Source organism: Bufo bufo, chromosome 1 (genome assembly GCF_905171765.1).
Source record: "Bufo bufo chromosome 1, aBufBuf1.1, whole genome shotgun sequence".
NCBI classification, from domain to species: Eukaryota; Metazoa; Chordata; class Amphibia; order Anura; family Bufonidae; genus Bufo; species Bufo bufo.
This window is the reverse complement of record NC_053389.1, coordinates 756,966,870-756,983,550: the sequence shown is the minus strand read 5'-3', so window position 1 is coordinate 756,983,550 and position 16,681 is coordinate 756,966,870. Positions and strand designations below refer to the sequence as shown.

At 45.4% G+C, this 16,681-nt stretch overlaps 1 protein-coding gene across 1 annotated transcript in view; it reads right to left on the bottom strand.

Annotated features, from left to right (window-relative positions):
• Positions 1 to 8,326: 8,326 nt before the first annotated feature.
• RETSAT (retinol saturase) overlaps positions 8,327 to 16,681 on the bottom strand; it is a 33,406-nt gene continuing 25,051 nt past the window's right edge. The window contains exons 5-11 of the mRNA XM_040414554.1: positions 16,356 to 16,553; positions 15,821 to 15,943; positions 14,893 to 15,031; positions 11,684 to 11,793; positions 10,650 to 10,816; positions 10,383 to 10,542; positions 8,327 to 9,080 (exon numbers count right to left, since the gene is read on the bottom strand). Coding sequence (XP_040270488.1) covers positions 8,935 to 9,080; positions 10,383 to 10,542; positions 10,650 to 10,816; positions 11,684 to 11,793; positions 14,893 to 15,031; positions 15,821 to 15,943; positions 16,356 to 16,553 — 1,043 coding nt within the window. The 3' untranslated portion in view covers positions 8,327 to 8,934. The remainder of the gene's footprint in view (positions 9,081 to 10,382; positions 10,543 to 10,649; positions 10,817 to 11,683; positions 11,794 to 14,892; positions 15,032 to 15,820; positions 15,944 to 16,355; positions 16,554 to 16,681) is intronic.

Here is a 16,681-nt window from a genome sequence, read left to right as displayed (position 1 = left end):
TGCGCCGCCAACGGCTCTATTGCAAGAGCAAACAATAAGGGCGACAGTGGGCATCCCTGTCTGGAACCCCTGGCGAGGGGAAAACAGTCTGATAATCCTCCATTAGCTCTAATTCTCGCCTTAGGGCTAGAATACAGAACCTGTACCCACTGAATGAACCGTTCACCAAAGCCCATAATTCTCAGGACCCCCCACAAATACCTCCATTCCACACTATCAAACGCCTTAGCGGCGTCAAGCGCAAGCAAGGCCCTGTCACCACCATTATCCGCCGGAATATTTAAGCTAGTGTACAGCCTACGAAGGTTAATAGCCGTTGATTTACCTGGCATAAATCCCGTCTGATCCGGATGTACTATGGTCAGAATTACCTTGGACAGCCTGTTCGCCAACACCTTCGCCAGTAGCTTAACATCAGCCGTGAGAAGTGAAATTGGCCTGTAGGAATCCGGTATTTTAGGATCCTTCCCAGGCTTAGGCAAAACCACAATTATAGCTTCCTGCATCGAATGTGGTAACGAACCTGCCTCCAATGAGTGCTCAAACACCTTAAGTAATTCAGGGAGTAATATCCCCTGTAGTTTTTTGTATATCTCTACTGGGAGACCATCAGCTCCAGGGGCCTTACCACTTGCCATGTCCCCAAGTGCAGCTTCCAGTTCCTCTAGTGTAATCGGCTCCTCTAGCCTCTCTCTATCTTCTTCTGACAGCACCGATAACTGCGCCTCCTCTAGGAAATCCTTCAGGGCCTCATCAGAACTAGATCCAGTGGAAGTATATAGAGATACATAGAAGCTTTTTAAAATTCCTAATATTCCTTTTGTGTCCTGACAACTGTTCCCCCTGTCATCTCTCAACTCCTGAATACAAGAGGAGCCTCTCTGAGCCTGCGAGACCACTGACAACAAATGACCCACCTTCTCTCCTTCCTCAAAAGATCTCTGACGGTAAAAGCTTCTCTTTCTATCTGCGGCCTGTACCAGATGACATCTCAGCTGCTCCTGAGCAACCTCCAGCGCCTCACTACTAACCATGGTGGGGGATCTACTAAACTCTCTCTCAGCCTCGGACACTAGTACATGCGCCTTGACATCCGCCTCTCTGGTCCTGGATTTATGTTTGTTGATTTCTTTCATCAGAACTCCCCTCAGAAATGCTTTCATGGCGTCCCATACACCTGGTATCGAAGCCGACCCTGTATTGATATCAAAAAATTCCTTAATTTCCATAGAAATCCCAGATAGGTCACCCAACACATTCAACCAATGAGGATTACACTTCCACAGCCTCGGTCCCTGTCTGAGCACCCCCAGGCACAAGTCAATCTGTACCAGAGAATGGTCAGACAACGACCGAGGATGATAAACAACATCCCTAACTAGTGGTAGCATTATGTCGTTAACAAGGGCCAGATCTATACGCGATAGTGAATGGTGCGTGGCGGATCTACATGAATATTCCCGCTTATCCGGGTTACGCCGTCTCCATACATCTTGCACTCCTACCTCACCCAAAATATTCCTGAGAGCCGCACTCCCCGGTGAACCACCTGCTCCCTCCACCCGGCATCTATCTAGGGAGTCATTCATCGTGCAATTAAAGTCCCCAACCAACAGCCACGGCAGCCCAGGGAAGTCCGCCACAAAGCCCATGATCTCTCTTATTAATGGGGAAGCAAACGGTGGAGGCACATACACAGACACCAGCACCAGCTGTATTCCATCTACCTTACACACCACACACACATACCTGCCCTCAGCGTCCACACACTCCTGCATATGTTCATACCTGATACTCCTATGCACAATCATACTTACACCTCTAGAATGAGAGGAATGAGTTGAATGTAACGCATGGATCACCCAATTTTTATTCATCCAGTGTAAATTTTCTCCTGTCAAATGCGTTTCCTGAAGACAACATATAGCCGGCTGAAACCGCCCCAGATACTGAAAAATACACTGTCTTTTCCGTGCTTCAGCCATCCCTCTCACATTCCAGCTTAAGATTCTAATCGCCTGTGACATGGTAAAATTTTAAACCATATTTGAATCTCACACCCCATTCAGATAACACTCGCTCATAGTTCAAGACCCTAACCTTCCCCCCCAACCTTTTCCCTACCCCCCCACCCCCCTCCCTCCCTCTCATACTCAGGTTACTGTAGCTGGGGAAACCTTTCCCTTTCTTATCCACTTCCCACATTAAAACAAGGCAATCCGAGAGCAACATGCCCTTCAACCTACAATAAGCATAACAATTTATAACACTTTTCCTCAGGTAGAGAATCCTCCCCACAACTGAGAAATACATTTTACTATCATTACCGCCTGCTCCCTCCTCAGGAACTACCATTTGGTAGCATTACATAATACACTCCCTAACTGGTGCAACATTTAAAGCAATCCTAGAGTGTAAATGCATATATAACTTGAACATAAGAAACGTATATCTGCCTCCTTCAAGTGTCCAGGGCCCCACTTCTCAATTGTCGCTCGTGGACGTCCAGCCACTGCGTCGCCTCCTCCGGATCTTCAAAAAATCTGGTGGATCCCAATGCCACCACACGCAGTTTAGCAGGAAACAGCATAGCGTACTGGACTTGTAGAGCTCTCAGCCTTTTCTTTATATCCATAAATCTGCTTCTCCTCCGCTGCACTTCGTTGGAATAATCCGGAAATATGGATACTTTCACCCCATTCAGGACCATCTCCTCATTGTCCCTAGATTGTCGCAGGATAGTGTCCCGGTCTTTAAAATGGAGTATCTTCGCCAGTATGGGACGGGGAGGTCTGCCAGGCGGAAGCGGCCGCATGGGGACTCTGTGCGCCCGCTCCACCGCATATAATGAGGATAGACCTTTTTCATGAAATAATTGGTGCAGCCATTTTTCCACAAATTCGGTGGCATTATCCCCCTCCGTCTTCTCTGGCACACCCACAATCCGCAGGTTATTCCTTCTGGACCTGTTCTCCAGGTCATCTGTTTTGGCGTATAACGCCGCTATATCTTTAGCAGATGATTTTGCCGCCATTTGCATAGGCTGGATAACGTCCTCAATAGTGGACACCCTCTTCTCCAATTCAGAGGTGCGTTCTGTGATTTTGTGTAGGTCATGCCTAATTAAAGACACATCCGACCTCAGGCTGCCAACCTGTACTGTAAGCACCTTCAGTGTGCTGTTACAACTGGCCACAGCGGCCATAATATCTTTTAGAGTAGGCTCTGCTCCATCCACAACTTTAGGGCCTACCGCGTCTTTTGCCGGCCGTGCAGGGGTTAATGGCGGCCAATTTACCGCGTCCAGGGTCTCCCCGTCGGTGGATTCATCCTCTTGTCCAGAGGAAACCTGAGCGTCCATCTCCTTCTCCTCAGCCCAGTCTCCCCCAGCACTCTCCGTGCGAGCAAACCTGCTCAGCTTTGCGGCAGCCGTCTGTCTCGTCTTGGGCTGTAAGGCCGGCCCCTCTTCTTCCTCGGCGCCATGCCGACTCTCCTCTGGCCTGTCACAGCGCGGCCCTTTACCGGACTTTCTAGGCATGTCGGGACTCAAAAGATCAGCACCACACTCTCCTGTCTCCTCTCAACCACCAGGTAGGCAAGGATCTGCGAAATAGGGGGTTGCTACCACTCTAAAATCAGGATGTCTGCAGGAGCTCAGTGCGGTGCGACCTACTCCATGCGCTCTCAGGCCTTCTACTACAGCTTTCAATTTCACTACATCTACAGATTATTGCTCTCCGCCTCACACTGAGGGAGCTGCTCTGATGGCTCGATCTGATGCCCTTATCTCTGAACTACTGACAGTTCATAAACATTGATTATAGCAAAAATTTTATCAAACTGATATGAATATGGTTGAAAAGAGCCTTGATGAGCTGTCAGGAAAGTACAGGGCTATAGAGCAAGTTGTCATAGCTACCTGATGGATTCTGTGAAGCAATTCTGGGAAGAAAGTACGATATAGTACCCCCCAAATCCGGACCTAGGCAATCACCAATCAGCCAACAGCTGTCTGCAGATGAGATGCTGGCTTAGTTATTATCCAAGTCATGTCTCAAGGCCTGTATAAGGGGTCGAACACTGACTTATAGGATAGCTGCCTTACATCTGGTGTCATCAGAGGCAGAGCTTGTTAACAGCATACCTTCTTCCCAGAATTTCAGAGGAGTATGCATGGCCTATTAGACTCCTCGGGATAATTAAGGCGCTCTCTATAAGGAGATACAGTACGCCCCCTGGTTCCAAATTATAGAAAATGTCCTACTCTTGTACGTTTTGCGGACAAGAGTAGGCAGCTCTATTAGGAAAATGCGTCATGCACACGGCAAAATACGTAGGGTGCATGAGGCCTTATGCAGAGGTGGTGAAATCAGTGCTGCCGGAGGTGGTGCATGCTTCAATGGTGTTCAGGAATCCAGTGCAACTTATCTACTCAACATTTTAGGCATTGACTTCAGTGGGGAGCACATAACATAACAGATGTTACAGAAGTCTCCCAAATTGTAGTCACCTGCTTTATGACCCCACATGGTTATAGAAAGTCTATGTGGTTCTTGCCATAGAAAAATGTATTCATGTGATATATTACTGCAAAAATCAACAAGATTTATACTCTTATTATACAATAATATTTCATATTACTTCCAGTGTCCACTAGGGGTCACTAAAGTCCAACAACCATGCAGTCTACTGTGAAGGTACTTTCACACTAGTTTTTCTTTTCCGGCACTGAGTTTCGTCACAGGAGCTCAATACTGGAAAAGAACTGATCAGTTTTATCCCCATGCATTCGGAATGGAGAGCAATCCGTACAGGATGCATCAGGATGTCTTCAGTTCAGTCGTTTTGACTTTTTGGAATGCCGGATCCTGCATTTTTTCCCATTGGCATGCATTAATGTCGGATCAGGCCGGTTCCGTTTTTCCGGGTGACACCGGAGAGACGGATCCGGCATTCCATTGCATTTGTCATACGGATCAGGATCCTGATCTGTCTGACAAATGCCATTAGTTTGCATGCGTTTTGACGGAACTGCCTGCCGGAATCCTCTGTTGCAAGGGTACCTTAAAGGGGTTGTCTCACTCCAGCAATTAGCATTTATCATGTAGAGGAAGTTAATACAAGCCACTTTCTAACGTATTGTGATTGTCCATATTGCCTCCTTTGCTGCCTGGATTCATTTTTCTATCACATTATACACTGCTGGTTTCCATGGTTACAGACCACCCTGCAATCTAGCAGTGGTGGCCGTACTTACACACTATAGGTAAAATCACTAGTTCCCATGGTCCCATCCACCATAGAGGCTGGTGATTTTTCCTGTAGTGTGCAAGCACGACCACCACTGATGGAGTGCAGGGTGGTCATAACCAGCAGTGTATAATGGGATGGAAAAATGAATCCAGCCAGCAAAGGAGGCAATATGGACAATCATAATACATTAGTACATGGCTTCTATTAACTTTCTCTACATGATAAATGCTATTTGCTGAAGTGAGAGAACCCCTTTAATGAACACCACCATGAAACAGGTGTAATAATACAGAACCACTGGGCCGCACTGCCCCCTCAGTCAGGGAGGTGAATAAATCGCTGCACAACCTTCTATGCGTCCCAGGGCACATTTGCGACAAAACCATCATATATACAAAAAAAAGAACACATGATGTAAGACTTTCTGTGCCATTTTAATTTATATAAGAATTTACACATTTATTACCAGTGAATAGGGATGTTCCTGTTGGGCATCATTTAGTCAGCTCTCATGAGCGGCGAGTACTTCCTTCTTTGTAACAATCCCATATGGTCACAATTTATTACTTGGCCGACGGAGTTAAATAACCTAATGCACTTATTGGATCCATATTAACAGAATTGTCACAAGGTATATCTCAAATGTGACATATCACCTTTTAGAAAATCCCTTGCACCATCAGAGAGACATAACTATAGAGGGTGCAAAGATTGAGGTCGCACCCGGGCATTGGAGTCTGGAGGTTGGTCCCTGCTCCATAGGAGTTGTATACATGACTAGATAGTTTAGGGGGCCCTTAGTACTGGGGCCCAAAAGCTTCAAGTTATACCTCCACCTACAATGTAAGCCAGGTGTGACCTGATGATAAGAGCTCATGCGGATTTATTTATTTTTTTGCGGACAGTATGTCCGTTAAAAAAAACGGATTGCATTCCACATTTTTGCCGACCCATAGACTTCAAAAGGGCCACGATCTGATTTTCACTGACAAGTATAGGACATGTTTTTTGTTTTGCGGGGCCGTGAAATGGAAGAAAAGATGCGGACAGCACACGGTATACTGTCCGCATCTTTTGGGGCCCCATAAAAGTGAATGGGCCCGCATCTAATCCGCAAAAAACGAGATTTTTTGTGAAACTCACCTGTAAAATCTCATTCTCGCTTAGTTCATTGGGGGACACAGGACCGTGGGTATAGCTGCTTGCTGCCACTAGGAGGCGACACTAGGCTGAAAAGTGATAACTCCTCCCCTGCCGGCTATACCCCCTCTAGCCTGGAGAGAGCACATCAGTTTGTGCCCAAGCAAAGATTCAAAGATGTGGCTGGGTAGGAAGGGTTAATGTCCAAGGACCGGGGCGGAGCCAGCTGGCTCCCGGGGAGAATTAACTCCAGGAACTAAAGTTTCACGTGGGACCCACCGCCAGCCGAACACAGCGGTACCTGGATCGGTGCAATGAATGAGGCCGCGGAAGCCCGCCCCGTGGGCCGGGAGAAAAAATAGCGCGGCCGGGAAGAAATCGGAAGGCCCGAATGAAGCCGCGGCCTAGATTTTGTGGTGCCCGGCCGACTGGGATCTGCGCTCCGCCGCTGGGAAACGGAGGTACCTCGAACGGCACTAGCAGGCGCCTAAGATTATACCTGCCTAAAAAGGCACGGTGCTTGGCCGACCGGGGAGCCTACCCGGTCAGTCTGAGAAAAGGAGGGCACGGAATGGAGCGCAGCGGCGCCAGTTTCTGAATGTCCCCTGCCCGATATGTTAGATCGGAGGGGGGTGGGGAGGAAGAATCTAAAATGCCGCCGCCGGGTTTGGGATTAACCCCTTCATTACCCGATTTATGAGGTGATATGCGGCGACTGGTGGAGGACTCGCAACCTCCATAAGAAAGGGCCATGGTGTGAGGTGGACAGGGAGGTACAGTAATACTCACCTGTCTTCATTTGTGGTCTTCACCCTTAGTCTTGTACCAGCAGGGCCACCCCACGACCGCTGGCACCAGGCATCAGGGGTCTGGGCAGAGAAGGGCTGGAGAGGAGGTGGCCCTCTTGCTGGCGGGAAGCAGGGGAGTGAGGCTGCCCTGGTCCGCTTTGTCTTCTTGGGGGAGGCAGGGCGGTAGAACAAGCAACACCGGCCAGCCTCCCAGGGAGACAGGGACGCAAGCATTCCTGTGCCCCATCCAGGAAATCTGTGAAAAATAACAAAATGAAGAAAATCAAAAGAGCCACCCTGCTGAGCAGGGAGGTCTGCCTCCTACGACACCAAGCTAAAAACTGATATGCTCTCTCCAGGCTATAGGGGGCATAGCCGGCAGGGGAGGAGTTATCACTTTTCAGCCTAGTGTCGCCTTCTAGTGGCAGCAAGCAGCTATACCCACGGTCCTGTGTCCCCCAGTGATACAAGCGAGAAATTGCATATTAGATGCGGAAAGCAACATACGGCCGTCTGAAGGAGTCCTAACCATCGTATCTTAGTAGAAAATGATGCATGTGATTTCGAAACGTGCCCCACGATCAGAACAAGTTAGGCCACATCCCCAGACTGAAGGTGGGCACCCATTTTATCCAAATTATATCATTTTCTATTCAAAAAGTCTCCAGCAGTCATAACTTGTAAGTAGGTCTCAAGTCTTGACCGTAGGTGTCTATAGTGCAAACCAAATCAAAATATTTCCATTGAGTTCTAGGGGGAGCAAAAAAAAAAAAATCATATTCAAAATGATTTATTTTTCCCTCTCCAAAACAGTAAGGCACCTCTGAATAAATTAAATGTCTATGGTGTAGTCAGTGATTATGACCAAGAGATACAGGGCACAGGCCCAAAATGCATGTGCGACATCAGCTCACCTAGTAAGTAGAACAATCATTTTGGAGCATCTTTTCCAAGAACGCTACATTGAGCTGTTCCTCCTTAATTCCTCCAAGAAATCTATAAATAAAATGACAACTGGGCATAACCCTTTCCCCGTGTCAGTAGGGTCTGCCCTGCTCTGTCTGATACTGGCAGCACTGACTAATCAGGGAGACTGTAAGGACACAAGTCATTGCCAGTAGTCCATTTATTTGTACATTTCTAAGAGGAAGAATTGAATACAGAGCTTGATGAAAAATGCCCCATAATTGTATGCAGACTGAAAGTATTGACATGAAGGAATTTAAATACCCTGGTACTTATACTGGAGTGTGACTGTCCCGCCTATGGTCCTGACAAGGTCTTTAGAGGATGACCCCCTCCCCAAAACTGAGCAGCCATGTAAATTATATTAGTCCTCCAGTGTATTTGTATAATTTATCACTAAGGATTGCCATTAACCTCTTTAATGCTAATGGCGGGAAGATTTTAGGAATTGCCAAGTCCGCTAGACATGACACAAAACTAACATTTGTAAGGATCTCTACAGAGCACCTCACCTGTCTATCTACATGCTGTAGCTAATGCCGTCCTTTAGATGATGTACGGATTTACAGTCCACAGAGAATCGGGGCAGCCCAGATGGTATATGGAATACAGTACAGATAATATTTGAGATGATCATAGAAAAGGCGCAAAATGTTCCCTAACCAGGCGTACAATGGACATGCCCAGGTTGTGCCTATTTTATTCTTAATTAGTCCAATTTGCTGTCCAAGGTCCCTTTTTGACTCTTCTCTTTCCAGCAGGTTTGTGGGGTGGAGGGTCCATCAGCTTAATCAGCCTTTTTAGCCTTGTTTTGCAGGATCTGTCGTCGCAGTTTCAGGAGATCTATATAGAGGTTACGTCCTAAGATTTCAGAGGCACATACAACGCTTGCATTCAGAGCCCCAGCGAATCCACACAAAAAGATATCCTGACCTAAGAAGGGTGAAAAAGAAAGATATTTGAATTAATTACTTGACTTGGCCCCCAGCATTATTGATTTTGCTCATCAGGATGCATCCAGAAAATAAGGGATCCATCACTAAATACATTGAAAGTCAATGGGTGACAGATCCGTGTTTTTAACTTTCCTATGCCGGATCCCGGTACCGAAAACAACACCACAAATTGGAATGTAGCCTAACTGGTATTACAAAAAGGAGGGATGGGGAGGGTCTTGAAGCTTCATTTTTCATATACAGAGCTTTAAATTCCCTGCTATCTAAACTTATAGAATGAGATTCTGATAACCTGTGGCCGCCACTAGGAGGAGCTAATTGCATACGGACTTAATACAGGCTGCATAATTCTGTAGTCAGGAGCTCCCCCAAGTGGTAGCTGCAGGAAGCTAAATCAGAGCTCCCCATTAAGGATATATTGTGCAGTTTCTAGGTAGGGAGATGACAAATCTGCAGGCATCTATTGGTGCTTTGCATTTTCATCCATGACAATCTAAGCAAATGATCAACTACTTGTTCATCACTCCTGTCCAAAACCACAAATGCATGCTCAGCCTAGAGGAGAGTATTCCCTAAATTCATTTCAGACCTCATTGATACATAGACAATTTGAACCTACAACTTATTCTCTTTCTTTTAAGTTTAGGTCAAAAGGAGACTTCTGCTGCAAATATCTGGTGGGAATACCACGAGTCCAACAAAGCACAACAGCACAGCATATTCTTTTCAGTCATTGATCCACCAGGGGGCAGCATTGAAACCCTAAAGCCAGGAAAGCTGAAGTTAATGTAATTGAATGCAGAACCATGTTCAATAAGGAGGTATCCATATGGGATTTTATACCTCCAATGTGGACTCTTCTAGGTTTTAGGTTTTTGCCTGCTGTGAGCAGGTGGTAGGTTTTAAGTACCCTGAGCAACAATATTTCATAGCTCATAGGCATCTTTGTGCCGCCATCTGGCAAAGACGTCTCTCCTGGAGATCTACTGTTATTGGATCTTGTACAGGAGCCAAGTTAGAAGGTTTCTCTCATCCCCCTAACCTATGTTCATTTTCCTGGACCGGTGACAGGTCATACCCATGGGACTACTGCTGCCAATGACTAGTTTCAGTGGCGATGCTAGTATGACCAGTGACTGGCTTTTGCCGTCACACCAGGTGTCACTGCTGCAGGAAAATAAATACTGGCTGGGCCACCAGGGCATCAGGGGATTTAAGAGAAACTTGTACATTTCTGTAAGACAAGTAAAGCAAACATAAGTGGTCTACCACATCTCACCTGTCAAGTAAAGGCCCTCGATGGGAGACTTGGGTCTGAGCGAGATGGTAGTGTCAGGACTCATCCTGGCTATATCATGCTCTGCTCCATAGAACTCTCCTCGTGGGGCACCAAGGTAATGGTTATTTGTGATAGGGGATCCACTGGTATAGCAGTCAATCTGCAGAAGGAAGAGGACATTAAGGAATTAGAATATTTCCTTCTCGTTTACCCTAAACTTGATTCCACCCGTTCTGTAGTTCTTTCCTCTGCCGTTGTTCCACTCACCTTGTCTTTTATTTGAGGGAAAATCTGAATGGTGGCTTCCAACATGGCCTCGGCAAATGCGCCCTTCAGACTCTCATATTCTTGTCCTCGTTTTTGCACTTTCTTATTCTCCCACTCCTCAAACCACTCATAGGGGGTAAAAGTCAGGGCGGTCAAAGTGGACTTTCCTGGAAGAGGATTTTCATAAGTCAAAGGTTTTGATGTTCTGGCTGCATGCATACCCCATTCACTGCTCTAATTGCTCTGCTAGATTTACTAGGGGGCGTGCACTTTCACAGGGGGCATATCCCTTCTACTGTACCTGGTGGCCGTTTAATGTTGGAACTGAGCGTGTGCGCCTATCTCAGTGAGGTGAGATATAGACAAAGAGCAAAAAGCAGGTGGCGCTATACAGATACATTTTATTGAATATCTCAGTGGCTATACTAAATGTTTGCAATTTTTACATGCAATTACAAAAGTCTTCAGATCCAGGTGCTGGACTGAAATTTTTTTAATATTTTTAATTGGACAACGCCTTTAATTCTTCATATACAGTACATGTCATTCTTTACGTGTCAATGGAACACACTAAACATTCAGAGATGGGCAGATATATAAAGCGGACAGTCATCTCTACATGCAGAATTGATCTTCTGTAGGAAGTTCTACCTGGGCTGACATCAGCCCTCTGCCTGGACCCTCACATGTAATTGAAGAGGGCAAACGTGAGGGATATGGAAGAAGTAAGCATTATGCTGGCAGATACTGTGGCTGGCATTGTATTGGGGTCATCATGACTGGCCAACATTAAAGGGAAAGACCACAAGACGCTACTGAACTGTTTTGTACTGACTGAGGAATTTTATTAAAATCAGTTTTATCACTGGGGCATGGCCAAGCATTACGTGCCAGACTCTGGGAGAAGTGTCACCTCTGGTTTCCCATCTCATTATGATTGACAGTGATCTCCCTATACACAAATATACAAATATTCTCCTCGAGCATGCAGATTATGGCATACACTTCTCACACAAGACTCTGTAGGAACCTACCTGGACAGCGTTCCTCGTGGGTTGGATCTTTGGCAGAAGGGGAGGAGATATACAACATTGGAATGTGCTGTGGAGCATCATCAGGAGAAGAATTGAAGAAGGTTTTTTCTCTGTACAGGAAATTAATATAATTCAAGAATCAAGAAATGTAGACATAAATAAGGTGATAATGCTCTTTAGTATAGTTGCTACTAACTAAAATAAATGTATACATACATGGAGAATCTGGCCTTTCAGAACCCCCATGTAGTCACTGAGTCCTCATGCACACCATATAGCAGTAATTTTGTCCTACGGATATTTTAAATACCTCCGCGTGATGCTTGTACAGAGAGGTTTTTGCACACTGTGTGCTGCTATATGAAAAAAAAAACAATAGCACCATACTCATAGGATGCCATAAAGATGGAGATTTTTCCCACAGAAGTCAATGGCGACTGAAAAAAATGCATGTGTGTATGCCGATCCACGTAAGATCTCTCCTCTAAATGAATGGTAGGGAGGACTGGAGTTGAAGCAGGAGACACTTTGGAGGTCATGCAATACCTTGATGGAACATTTTATGGCCCTCATACATGAAAAGACCGCAGCACGCTTCTTTGTTTCAATATCCAAAGATTTGGTTTATTAGCTGACATTGCGATGTTTCGACTTATGCAGAAGTCTTTTTGGGATCGAAATAATTAAATATAGAAACAAGAAGACTGCTGTAGTCCTTTGAAATATTTGATTGTGAGGGGCCCATAGGTCGGGGTTCAACACTGCGAGCACCTGGATTTATGCTACTGAAGCAGGATGTCACGGACGTTCCCGCGACTGGTGGCAGGAGATCGGTGAAACTGGAAACACGTGGTCTTATCTGACATGTCTGTGTTGTTTCTGGTGCTTGCCACACCTTCTATCCCCAGGTGTGGCTATTAGGGTCATTTAACCTTCTCTATTTATAGTTGCTGTGCGGTTTATAGCTTCTGTTTGGACCTTTGGATAGATTGTGGTTGGATCTCAGTTGAGTTCCTGGTGCTTCTATTGCTCCTTTTAAGTTAAGTCTTTCCTTTCCCTTTTGTATTTTGTTTGGGTTCTGTGTGTTGCATTTCCCTATTGTTTGTATTAGGCCTGAAGGAGACTTCTGTTCGTCCTTCTTTTTGGAGGAACAGGTAGTCTCGTCCCTGCCATTAGTACCAGGGTCCTATAGGGCTTTATAGTACTGCTTATGAACACACCTACCTCTGGGGTCTGTTCATACTGGTAGTCAGTCAGGATTTTGGTTAGGGTTTTCACTAGGAGGTGTCCATTTTCCTTCCCTAGTTCTCGGGCCCGATTCCCTGTACCCCCCTTCCCTCCTATGCTCGGTGTGGTGTTTCCGTCCCACACCGAAACGTGACACAGTATCCACAGTCGTGGACATTAGGTTGTGCTGCTGACTGACTGAAGAGCCTCATACACAGAAAAATTGACAGTGGTTGCCCAATATTTATATTTTTCGAATGCAGACTACCCCACAATAACTACTTCTCACCTATCCACAGTATAGATGGGGGTCCAATCATAAGAACAGGGGGCCCACGTCGCATGAGACTGCCAAAGATAGCTAAATATAGCACTCTTGGGGATGGAGGACATCCATTCTCTTGGGGGTCCTAGCTGTCAGGGACATTTATCACTAATCCTGTGGATAGCTGCTAAAGGTTTTGACCCAGAATGACAATTTAAGGGTGGTGGCCATACCGCTGAGACGTGGCCGCAGTGAGGTCAAGGTTCACATTGGTATGTTGTGTCAACACAAGGCAGCACGGTTTTCAAATTGATTGCTAATGGCCGCACGATTTTGTGGATAAGCAGTATATTGACATGTAAAAACACCCAAACATTTGTGGTAAAACTGCTAATCTATGCAGTGTTTAGCAGCACGGTGGCCATGTCTTGGTCGGACATGTGAATAATGCGCTTAAGTGATTTATAGAGGGCTTGTCACATGTCCTAACATGTCTGATTTAGTAACTACTTGCATTTCTCATATAATAACAATTTAGTTGAATCTGTTCTTTTGACTGTATTTGTGCCATTCCTCTATTATTCCTGCTAGAATTTCTGAATTAATTAATAGCAGTCTGCAATGAGGGTCCAGCTGGGTGTTACCAGTTGGGGGTGCATCCCTGCACAGTTTGAAAGTGGGAGCACTGACTGGATGTGTCAGATTGTGCAGGGACACCCCTAAACTGGTAATACCCTTTTGTCCTTTATAGCATACTGCTTGCAATTCAATCATAACTTCTATTAGAAATAATATAGGAATGGTAACACACAGAGTCATAAGAATAGATGCTCCTGAATTGTTATTACATGAGGAACACAAGTAGTTGCGAAAGAAGAAATCTCAGGAGAGGTGACAGCTCCTCTTTAAAGAAGGAGGGTTTTTTAATAACCCTCTTAAAGGGGTTGTTTAACTTTAGCAAATAGCATTTATCATGTAGAGGAAGTTATTACAAGGCACTTACTAATGTATTGTGATTGTCCATATTGCCTCCTTTGCTGGCTGGATTTATTTTTCTCATCACATTATACACTGCTCGTTTCCATAGTTACGACCACCCTGAAATCCGTCAGCGATGGCCGTGCTTGCATACTACAGAAAGAGTGCCAGTGCCTATGCACACTTAACGATCTCGGTCACCAGAGTGTTAGTGTGCAAGCATGGCCACCGCTAATAGATTTCAGGGTGGTCGCAACCCCTTTAAAGTAAAACAAGTGGTAGATTTACTAAGGATGGAGTAAGAGCACCAAATTTATTAAGAGGCACAGGCCTCATTTCATCTAGGAATGCCCCCAAATATCTTTGCCACAATTATCTCGAAGGCTTCTTGCACACGACTGTGTCTGTACTGCAGTCCGCAAACCACGTATCCACAAAATACAGATACTTTCCGTGTGCAGTCTCCATTTTCTCACTCCTTTCACCAGAAATTATTATTCTTGTCTGCAATATGGACAAGAATAGGACATGATCTATAATTTGTGGAACAGACATATGCATGCAGACAGCACACGGATGACATCCGTATTTTTTTTTTTTTTTTTGCATAGAAATGAATGGGTCCGTGTGCAATCCACAAAAAACGCAGATAGATGGAAGATACAGTCGTGTGCATGGGGCCTTATGCAAATTTTCATATACCACATGGGTTACAGAGGTAACAAAGGCTACCACTTACAATTTCTGCAGATCTGTGTCTGGAATGTAAATGTAGTTTGAGGCAGGAAGGTTAAGTTCTTCTTTTGTGCCTTTAAGCCCAATGAAAAGACTGAAGCCCCCTCCTCCATGTTTCACCTTGCCCAACTGAGACTGGATCTCTGAGGAGGAGAACGTAGGGTTAAGCAGATAAAATGTTAAGATGGCAGTGAGAAAGAAAGCGAGAGACATGGAAACTTTAGCTGACGGCATATGATCCATAGTCATATAATGGAACAGAAAATTGGTCTCTGCTGTATCCCATATTATAACAGAGCTACAATGAATGGTGTGCATTAAAGGTTGGACCTTAAAGGGATTCTCCAGGAATTAAGAAAATGAAAATACTTATAGGGGTTGTCCGGGCTTTTACTATTGATGACCTAACAGCGATATCTTCCCATGTAGTGAAGATAATGCTGTGATTTTGGTATTGTTTGAAAGCTTGGAATGCCATATCTCCGCCGCTGCTGCATCTCGCCCGCAATGCTAGGGAGGCTCGTCCCAGTCACAGCCTGCTATTAACTGCTCTTCAAGTCGCTGGATGTTTTGATCCGCCCGACGGAGAGATGTGTGGTGATCAGAAGTGACGCAGGTGCCCGAGAACAGAGCAAGTATAACCTATTTGAGGGGCCCGGGCATTGGGGGGGAGGAGGGTCAGTTAACCCCTTTAAGTCAACAGGGCTGAGCTGCAGACACAGCCCATGGACAAGAGGGGCGCTATTTCTGGAGAAATGTATTTAAAAATCTTCTTGGGGAGGGATGGAAGGAAGCAGCAGAAGACTAAGCTGCACCCGTTAAGTGAAGACCTGCTCTATTTCACCAGAAAAAAAAAAATATGGAAGAGGTTAAGAGGAGTGGTCAATGGGGTCTGTGTGACTTCTAGGGACAAATAATCAGATTCCACTTACCCGGCATTGACCTAAGCTCAGAAGGTAGAAGCTTCTCATAAGTGTTAAAAATCCCAGCGCTGCTAATTACAATAGGAGCAAAAATATTCACAGGGTCCATGCCCTTTCCTCTGACAACGACACCTACAGAAATTCACACAAAAAAATAAAATGAATGAACGACATTTCATCTAATATAAATAACCATGGTATTTAGAAGTCCATGAAAGGGGATGACCAAGATGGCTGACATAATATGGGCCTTGCCACCTAGCGTTCTTGGGAGTCTTTATTACCAATCTGCCAGAAGTCATACACCAAATGGTCCCAACATCATGCCATAACTAGACATATTTTCCCTGAGGAGGAGCAATGGTGGCCATATTTCTAAATAGTGGGCTCATAATTTCAATCTCTTCCCACAAACCAGAGGTTAACGAGGACATTTTGAGGACATTTTGAGACCACAAGAAACGCAAACATTTTGTGACCTGAGTTTTATAAGTTCTCTTTGTGATGTACAGGATATTCTTGGCTAGCTCTGGCCTGTACCTACCACAAGCTCTCTTGTTGCTGTTCACCAGGATTTGCTCTACCGTCGCTCTTGATAGAACAGCTCCTCCAGCCTTTGCAATTGTGGGCGCAAGGTGGTAAGTGATTTCACTGGCACCGCCAGTTGGATACCAGGCTCCACGCAGGTAATGCTCAATCAGAACAGCATGTAGAGAAAAACTCCCCTTGTCTGGGAACACACCTGAGGAAATACAAGAAGACACCATTGCTTATGAGCCACATTAAGGGTTAAAAAGATGCTGCAGCGTAAAACCTCCTCATGTACTGGTATTAAATCAGAATCTCATTGTGCTCTGAGATAATGGAATC